General features: G+C 39.1%; 2 protein-coding genes across 3 annotated transcripts in view; one reads left to right on the top strand and one right to left on the bottom strand.

The window, feature by feature from the left end:
- Positions 1 to 1,639: 1,639 nt before the first annotated feature.
- Positions 1,640 to 4,350, bottom strand: LOC144513429 (RNA guanine-N7 methyltransferase activating subunit-like). 2 transcript variants are annotated; one of them, XM_078244610.1, is made up of 3 exons: positions 4,241 to 4,350; positions 3,766 to 3,933; positions 1,640 to 2,407 (listed from the first exon to the last, which is right to left on the bottom strand). In XM_078244610.1, exons 1-3 carry the CDS (start codon positions 4,321 to 4,323, stop codon positions 2,218 to 2,220), a joined length of 441 nt encoding a protein of 146 aa, XP_078100736.1. In that variant the 5' UTR covers positions 4,324 to 4,350; the 3' UTR covers positions 1,640 to 2,217. The 2 variants fall into 2 exon arrangements, with proteins under 2 accessions (XP_078100736.1, XP_078100662.1); XM_078244536.1 differs by having other exon boundaries at positions 4,196 to 4,306.
- Positions 4,351 to 4,787: 437 nt separating this feature from the next.
- homer2 (homer scaffold protein 2) overlaps positions 4,788 to 9,689 on the top strand; it is a 30,658-nt gene continuing 25,756 nt past the window's right edge. Inside the window, exon 1 of the mRNA XM_078244423.1 lies at positions 4,788 to 5,240. Coding sequence (XP_078100549.1) covers positions 5,236 to 5,240 — 5 coding nt within the window. The 5' untranslated portion in view covers positions 4,788 to 5,235. The remainder of the gene's footprint in view (positions 5,241 to 9,689) is intronic.

Below are 9,689 nucleotides of genomic sequence, written 5' to 3'. Positions count from 1 at the left end.
GAATGTCTGTTAAAGATTTCACAGCAATCCATCCAAAAGTTGTTGAGATATTTCAGTCTGGACTACGAGAAATATGATTATCATTTAAGGAATGATTTCAAATTTTGGGAAATGTGCTTTTTCACCCCATGAAGTGACAGAAATAATCTGGCACATAACCCTCTCACAAAATTTAATTTTTACACTTAACTTTTTGTACAGATTAAACAAACAAGATGATAGTCAACCTTTAAAGTGCTAGTTTGCTCATTTCTAACCTTTTGACAGAGCCAGGCTAGTACTAGTTGCTGGCTGTAGCCTTATATTTAACAGACAGACACCAACAAAAATGTTCCACTAACTGAAGTGTTAAGCATGTTTGTTTCCTAGACACTAATCTAATGTATATACCGTGCCACCAAAGAGCAACAGTTACACAGTTAACAGTTAGCCTACATTTTTATATATCTTTGCCAATAAATCTGTTTCACTTTTACTGTCTCCTTCTCTGTCCAGCAAATTCCTGCCCTGTGAAGATGCATCAATCTGGGGTGAAGTTTCTCTAATCTAAACTGATTACAGTGGTGATCGCAGCCTTCCTCGCTATGTGCCAGTTTCAGCACATCCCCCACACACTTTCTCCCTAACCTCCTCCGTCTCTTATCACCACAGCTGATTGCCACGCTGAAGTCCAAATGAACGGTTAACCATGTCTTCCCCATGGCCATAAATAAAAACCACAGAATTCAGGCAGCATTAAACAATGCAGTGCGTCTGCTCATGTTGTGGAACAGTGGAGTGGAGCAATGTGTCCAAAGTCACCATTTGTTACTTAATTGATATCTGCTGTGAAAGGACTGAGATATACAAGCACTGACATCTTTAGGCAATGAGCTACATATGCCATAGCCAATGATGCAAGTAGCAATAATGTATTAATGATGCACATAAATATTTCAGTTGCTTTTCACAATGTGAACTATTGTTCTTGGGTTTCTGCTGAGCCATTTACTGTGAATGCTGCTTTCCCTCCACACAGTTGTTCTGGCCATCTGGTTTAATGTGTCATCCATTAGACTGACATTAAAGGCTGAAACAGTGAAATTGGTGAAATACGGCTTTAGTAAATTCTTCATTTCTGAGCCTGAAGCGAGTTTTGAAACACAATTACATCAAACTCAAATTACCTAGGGGCCACTGGTCAGGTTAGTCTCTTTCATGGGGGCCAATTTAATTTTATTTATAGTCAGTAAGGGTCTGTAAGACAAAATTGTCTTACAGACCAGATCTGGCACCTGGGCAGCTAGTTTGAGACCCCAATTCTAAAGCAATATGTCCACCTGTAAATCCATGGTTCCTAACTTTTTTGGCTTGGTCTTTCTGTGAACATTAGTTGTGGGGAATTCAAACGGAGTACATTTTCCTTCCGTTTCAATTGAAGGATTTAAGTGGCCTGAAGAGAACAGAATAAGCCATATTTAATAATAATAAAAAAGGTGAACTTGAGAGATCCCCTCGATATTGATCCAGTGCTTTATATTGGTGCATCCCTTCAATACTTAATACTAGAATACTTAATGTTATTATGCTGACAAGGACCGACACTGCTCAACTTTGTTAAACATTGAGCCCTATAACCTTACGAAACAGAACCCACTAATTCAGAAAATACATGTTTATTAAAAACAGTTCATCAGTATCCTTATACAATGTTGTGACACAAAAAATAAAGCTGCATTACAAACTGATTTTCTCTGGAAATTCAGATTCACTCTTTGCAACAATACTGTACCCAAAAAGCATGTAAAGATGTAGCTGCAAAACTATCTGAACACAAAAGTCCAACGTATAATGTAATAATCAAAACAGCCCACATACCTAAAATTGTAGCTAAATTGTAATAGTAAATTGAGCTATATATGTTGGAAATAATAGCTGTATTTTGGTATAGTAAAAAGTAAGTGGAAGTCAAACAGGATCCGTTATCTTCTGCTGTCAAATTTCAGAAATAATTATGGGAAAGATTGGACTACGTATTGGCTTTGTTATTTTAATTCTGACAAAAAAAACGGTCACAATATTTAAAAAAAGTTCCACACAATTACAATGGTCGACAGTACATTATTAATATTGCTCAACCTTTGTGCCTTATACTCAGCTTATGAGACTGGAAATGAGTCAAGAATGCAAGTTGCAAGACCGTGAATACTGTTAACACCTGAGAGATTAGAGTAGAGATCAGCGGTCATAATGTGGTCTCTGATGATAGGAGTTGTATCCCTGGTTGGAGCTTGGAGGGCCTGATTGATACCCACTTCCATGCCCCCAGTGCCTGTCTCGGTCTCTGTCATGCCAGTGTTGCTGCCCACGATGTTCTCCTCCCCAACCTCGACCTCCTCCCCAACCACGACCTCGACGGTCCTGGTACCTAGATGGAGACCAACATGAATTAACCTTCAATAACTTGTACTAAAGCATGGAACAGGTACAAAAAATAACAACATTAAAAAAATACATGAAACAGGTAAAAAGACAGAAACTAAGTTACACATTTTAATAGCCAAGAAATCTGAAAGAATAGTTTATTCAGAGTAAATCTATGTTCACTGCTGTTTCTCTAACCTCTTGACCCGATTAAAGAAACCAAATTTCTCCTTTACATGATGGTTACGAAATCAGGTTAGAGGACAAAGTCAACCATAACATGGTTATTACGGAAGTGGATGTAAAAGCAGTAAAGTAACTAAAGACTAATCTTCCAAGTGGAGTTTCTGTCGGTTTAGATTTGCCTTATTGTTTTTATGTTTTTACTTAAATATTGTGTCTTTATTTTATGACTTTTTTTGTCTTTTATCACTTGTCTTCTATAGAAATGTGCAATCTAAATAAAACCTTACTTTGTAACATGAACAAGTCAAAATCAATAAAACTCACCTTAAACGAGAGAAACACTACTAATAATGGTTTTAGCCCCACAATATACCGTAATTCATCTTCAAGATATTAACAGAGATGATTTTTGGTCAAATTTTTAAACTGTACAGCCAGTTGATGGAGCATTTTTGGAGAAGAAAGAGCTAAGAATCGTAACCTTGTATGGATAAAGCGAGAAATAGCTCTTGTAGCTACATTTCAAATAATGGTTAGGGGCGCCCTGTTAGCTCACCTGTTAGAGTGTGCACCCTTATGTACCAATGCTCAGTCCTTACCGCAGCGGCCCAGGTTTGAATCTGACCTGCGATCCTTTGCTCCATGTCTTCCCCCTCTCTCTCCCCCCCCTTCACATGTACAACTGTCCTATCAATTAAAGGCCGAAATGCCATAAATACAAAATATTTATGTATGTATGTATGTATGTATGTATGTATGTATGTATGTATGTATAAATAAATAAAAGGTTAAATGAATTAAAAAGGACAAGGAGCCAGACAACCATACAGGTTGTAAACCCCTAACCCCCTGGTCAGTCAGACTTATTTGGAATTAAAAAAAAAAAAAAAGAAGATGAATAGTAAAATGACTATCTATTCCATCTATCCATTTTCGGCCAAAAAGTTCTAACTATGGAACCAGAGGGGCTAAACAGCATGTTCCATCTCTCAAAAGGTCCCCAAACTCAGATCACCTGGTTATTAGACATAATTAGTTAGTAGTCTTAATTAACCATGATTGCCATAATACATACAGGACTAGCTAACCCAACCATGCAAAAGTATGTAAATTAGAGAGTATGTAGCGGTCTTGGCAAACTTTAAGAGCAAGTTACAGATATAAAAGTTACATTACCTGTCCCTGCCTCTGTGGTTTCCACCTCCACGACTCCTCCAGTCCTCGACGATGGGTGGGATGTCAGCTGGACGATTCAGATACTGCTGGTATTCTTTGTCGTCCGGTGAAAATCTGTTGGCAAACATCTCCTCGTAGTTCTTCAGGTTTTCATTGGTCTCGGCCATGCTGCAATGGCAGATGAAAAGCTAAAGAAGCACTGGACATCACAACAAAACGAATAAACACGTCTAGCATATACAGGTTTTTAATTTTTGTTTACTGGCGGATAAGGTTGATGTGTCTTGTGTTTCCTATGCTGCAAGCTAAATCCCCCATGCGGAACAACGAGTACTAGACACATCTGGACGCGATTAGCTAATGTTAGCTAAAGCACATACAATACAAAAGTTACAATAAAATCATTTTTACAATAGAATTGAAAGCACACCTTTGCACGACTCGAATGATTTTTGCTTTCGCTACAAACTTATACCTTATGTCAGGAAACGACTTTATTTTGGAAGATGTCCCAGACCAGTACGTCGCCGAAACCCTTCCTCCGGAACAAATAAACATATTTGAATGGTTCCGGGAGCGCACGCACCTGCCAGTGATTGATATAGCTGTTACCTGCCAGTTGGAAGAGGACCAACGGTCACGCTTCAAATCGTTTAAATTCTGATAGGCAATAGAATACACCAACGGTCAAATATAAACCCAAGTTATTAGGCTGATACATATTTTTAACTGAAGATGCTAATGAGTACAGCTGTAACCGTTACCCCTGCTTGTTGGCTTAGGCTAATTTAGGACCAACTTCTGAAAAGCCATCGAAGTCACTTAAAAACATGTAAGTGCACCTGGATTTAGGAAACCAATCATTGTTGTTGGTTGTTTTTTTTTAACAGCATGTTTTATTCATTTATTTATTTCGGTTTCGGTCCACAATTTGGGCTAAAACTTTGACTAAAACCGGTTTAACAGGTTTTAATGTGGGTGGAATGTGGCAGAAGCGTGAGCAGGTGGAAGCCGCTCCGTGTCGCTGCTGCTGCCCTTCATATGAAACAATCCCGTTGGGGAGGAAGAAACTCTGCGCAGCGAGCAAGGAGAGAACTGCATTAACTTAATTCATCAACGCCGATTGTTTGAAGATCGCGAGGAAGAAACATTTCGATCTGGGATTTAGTTTGTCACGTATCTGAAGAGGAAAAACAAAAAGCAAAGAGAAAAACTTAGAGAGAGAGAGAGAGAGAGAGAGAGAGAGAGAGAGAGAGAGAGAAAGAGATTGAGATTCAACCCCGGTGAATCGAGTTTTACGTGCTCTCATATTTCAGTTGTCTCTCAGCAGTAAGAGGACTTGTTCGAAGCAGGCGGACTCTTTTGCATCGCTAATCATCTGCGGACTTTGACTGCGCTTTAAAACATTATTTCCTCCAGACTCGCAGCCAATAGAGCCTATTAAAGGAGTTGTTCCTCAAGTCCGCGGCAATGGGGTGAGTAATCCAGAAAGCGCTGCCCTTCAGAGCGCCTCTCATGACGCCTCACCTGCTCTGACTGTAATAATAAGCTATGTGTGTGCGCGCGGTGAAACGGCAAAATATCTCTACAACTGTTTAGTTTACCTGTCAAGCGTCTGAATACATTTGTTTACCATTGCCGTTGTTACCAAAAGCTTGTCTGTGCGTGTTGGGAGCAGAGGAAGACCACCATGAATGTACTCTTTTATAGCCAGATTATTTGACAATGTGGGTAATTTAAGGTGACTTCGGCTTGCAAGCTGTCTGCGAGATATTCGATTTCATGTGTGCTTGATGCCATATTTCTTATTCTCATTTATTATTTTCTAGCAAAATATAGGTGGAATGGTTTAATTCCTCTGAACACTTCTGCTCCCCCTTATTTGTCTGTATGGGATATGGTTTTGATATGATACGGAGGTGGCAGAGTAAACACTGCCCACTAATAAGGAGAGATGGTACTTCTTGAGGTGTGTGTGTGTGTGTGTGTGTGTGTGTGTGTGTGTGTCCACAGGGATGGAGGTGTAGTTGCTCTCCCACAGTTGTTTACAGGCTACTGTATATTATTTTGCCCTCATATTCTACTGTGGTGTGAATGTTGACTCTGTGGCCCAATGCCATTAGTTATGCAATCACTATAGCTCACTTCACATCTACGTGTAGACTTATCTTTCTAGAATACCTACTTCTGTTTGCATGGCTTTTATTTGACTTAGAAACTGCAATAATAACAATGCAATTTAATTTATTTCAGAATCAAACCTTTCCCTGAATAATTTATGTCAACTTCATGAATGCTTCCATTTGTGACATAAAGGAACCTTGATTTATGAAAAAAAAACATTCAGCCATTAAATAAAAAGTGCTACCCAATGTCACAGAGCTTGTTTCTCCTGAGCAGATATGTTTTGTTTTTTTAATGTGTAAGAAACCGGTTCATCCGTCAGTAGTATTGAGTGTCATGATGAAACTTACCAGTGGACCAGCCAGTCCAAGACAGGTGGCCACACCTACTGACAGAGACATGACAGCAAGTTTCCTTTGTCCGGTTCCCTGGTTTCAGTCACTGCCAACCAGTAATGTCACTTGACAGCTAAATACTTTTTAGGAAGGCAGAAACAAACAGCTCCCAGGAAATTACATTTGGCAAGCCATTCTCTAAAATCACAGTTTAGGGTCACAAACTGGTAGAATTTGCAATTTAGGATTATTTTCATTATCCATTAACTTTCTTATTATTATTATTATTATTATTATTATTTTATTTTTCAATTAATTGTTTAGCCCTCAAATGTCAAAACAGTGAAAATGCCCATCACAAGTTATCAGAGCCTAACCTAACGTCTTCAACGTACTTGTTTTGTCTGACAGGCCCCAAACTCAAAATATTCATGAGAAGATCAAGAAAACCAGCAAATGTTTACATTTGAGAAGCTGGAACCAGCAGATGTTTGACATTTTTGGTTAAGAAATATATTGAACGATCAATAAATTGTTGTAGATTAATTTTCTGTCAATTGACTTTAATCATTTATAGTGCTGCAACTGACAATGATTTTAATTATCAATGAATCCGTGTTTACCCTTTTGACCTTAACACATTTGTTATTCATCACGTCATTTCCACATCATTTATAAAGCACAATACAGTATGTATTAGGGCTGGGCCGTGTGGAGAAAATCAGATATCACAATTATTGACCAAGTACCTTTAATGTCGATTGCGACAATATTGTAGGGTTGACAAAATATTTTCACAATTAGATTTTAGATAAATAACCATCAATAATCTGGATATAATGACTAAGTGGTTTAAGGCAAATAATAGAACAGCTAACAGTCTGGTATAATCAGTCTGGAAAATGTCATCACTTAACTGTAATGCAGCCTTTAGAACCAGGAAATATAATGATATGACGATATCCAAAATCTAAGACGATATCTAGTCTCATATCACAGTATTGATATAATTCTTAGTATGTATTATTATAAATTATAATATATGTTAAAGGGGTTGTGGAAATGTTAGTCTATATCGACGACGATTCATTTATGGGATTGCTTCTATGCCGCCGGAAGAGCCGCCAGATGTCCGTCACCTTCCGCTTTCTTTGTGTTGGTATTCTAAACTCCAGTCTATTTCTGAGGACTGTGGTTAACTGCTCCTCAGATCTCTGCAGGGTAAATGCAGACAGCTAGCTAGACTATCTGTCCAATCTGAGTTTTCTGTTGCACGACTGAAACCACTTTTGAACAAGCACATTCCACAAAAAAAAGTTCCTTCCCGAGGCTTTTTTGCAGCTAGGCAACGTTATTGCGTAGGCGCGTAATGCCGCCGAAGACGATTGTGATTGGTTTAAAGAAATGGCAATAAACCAGAGCATGTTTTTCTCCTACCTCTTAATGCTCTGTGGACTAGTCAGACCTTCCTCCGCAGCACTGTGGAGGGAGGTCTGGCAATGCGACACTAAGGAAATGTTGATAACGGTAGGAAAGAAAGTGAAGTACAGTTTTGCTTAAGCGCTGCATCTCTGATTGCCCGAAAGCCTCTCCTTACTGAATAAGTGGTCACACAGACAGCAATGCAATCAGCATATTGCTATTTAAAATAAGCCACGCTGGGAGCAGCCCTGACACAGGGATAGATGATAATCTCCTAGCTGGCCAGAGAGTGACAGCTAAAGGCTTAACACTCATTGATTAGGCTGTGTGACGTGTGACGTGGCAGTGGGTCTCTTGGCTGCCCGGGCAGGACAGTGGACTGTAAGCCTAATCGGAGTGCATGTTCTCTGTCTGTGGAGGGGAATGTTGTAGAGGTGTGGTAGGGGAGCAGGAGCAGGTCTTGCTATTTAAGAATAATGGTAAATGAAAGGCGACATACTGACGGCGGATTGGACGTCTCCTCACCAGATGGTTGAGGCCTAGGAGGCCATCTGCTGCCATGCTGTGCTTCTGTGGAGACTTCCTCACTTCCTTTTTCAGATTAGGTTTGATTAGGTTGGACTGTGCACCCTATAGGCTCAGTGTGGTGGAGGAGGACCTGCTGTGGTTGCTGGTTTGAATCTGGCCTGCTGCCTTTGTTCCATGTCAGTTTAATGAGCTGTACTGGCATGAGGTACAGTCCAGTAAACTGTATAATGCCAAAACATTGGTAGCAATAATGAAGGTCACCTTTTAATAATTAAAAACTGTGACAAAATCAAATAATTTTAAACACAGTACAGTTTTCAAATTGTCATACAAATGTTAAGTTTACAGTTTAATACCAATATAGTTAAAATGTAGGATAACAATGAAGTTAGGCAGAAGCTAATAAGTAGATTATTTATGAATTAATCTAGCTTTTCTTTTGATTAACCAGTTAGTCCAGCGGTTACTAACCTGGGGGTTGAAATCCCCCCTAAAGTCACAAGATGATGATGATGATTGGAATAAAATGTTAGAGGAAAAAACATTTCTGTCTTCACAAATGAATGCTGCACATTGGTTTCTAATATGACATTTTCATATAACCAGATCTGTGCAACTTGTGACCCAAGATAAGTTTTTCATTTTCTCTCTCTGAGAGATTTGGGAGATGTTCTTTTATTACTCTGTGCCACCAAAAAAACAATTGTAACTTAGTTTATTGTCATCAGAACCAGCAGATAAAGTGATGAAGTATAAGTGCTCTAACTCACTTGTCCTTCCTGTACTGTACTGATATTTGACAAGTAAGTAATGCAGCGTCACTTAAGTCCTTTCAACAGACAGAAATGCAAATTTCTTGTATTAGCCAGACCACTTAAGTTCAAGGACAGCATTTTATACATATTCTGCCTGTAATATAATTATGTTAAGTAATTGATGTAGCCTGGTGATTGTCCTGCTTTAGTGCAACTCGGCATTGTGAATTTGACACTTTAGCACCTGAAGTGGTGGAGACATGCTAAAAGATTTATAATGCTCCCAAAGTTGTCTTTTGTCAATAAGACAAGTTTGCTGCACAGTGTATTTACGTCAGGTCAGTGACAATAATGTGGTGCATTTCACTGAAAATGTCTTTTCAGATTTGTGTTTTGCCTGGAGGATCCAGAGGGGAAACAGGCCAATAACCTCATGAAGTCCCACTGGCAGAGGAATGTTGTCTCGCTAATGAAGATATCTTATTAAAGCGTTACAGGCTTATTCATATCATTGTGCCTGTGGGTCTGCACCCGATAGTACCTGGATGTACAGTTGACTAGTTTATTTCTCCTCAGCCCGTTTTCACATTCGAAACATGGTGTAAAACCCAGATCTTGTGTGTTGATACTATGGCTCTGCTGACCCATTTAGAGGGAGACTTCACACCTGTGTAACAATACTGCCAGGGTAGAGAAAAACACTTATTTCACTAACATTTCACAGCGGAAAGTCTTCAACTTATCATGTAAAAGGAACAAA

This window comes from Sander vitreus, chromosome 1 (genome assembly GCF_031162955.1).
Source record: "Sander vitreus isolate 19-12246 chromosome 1, sanVit1, whole genome shotgun sequence".
NCBI classification, from domain to species: Eukaryota; Metazoa; Chordata; class Actinopteri; order Perciformes; family Percidae; genus Sander; species Sander vitreus.
This window is presented reverse-complemented; position numbering and strand designations above follow the sequence as displayed.

What these genes read in the sequence shown, in the direction of transcription:
- LOC144513429 (XM_078244610.1), bottom strand. Translation starts at nt 4,323, where the DNA reads ATGTTTATTTGTTCCGGAGGAAGGGTTTCGGCGACGTACTGGTCTGGG. An exon ending in AAGTCGTTTCCTGACATAAG is followed by an intron (nt 3,934 to 4,240) that starts GTATAAGTTTGT and finishes CTGCCATTGCAG; the next exon opens with CATGGCCGAGACCAATGAAA. An exon ending in AACCACAGAGGCAGGGACAG is followed by an intron (nt 2,408 to 3,765) that starts GTAATGTAACTT and finishes GTCTCCATCTAG; the next exon opens with GTACCAGGACCGTCGAGGTC.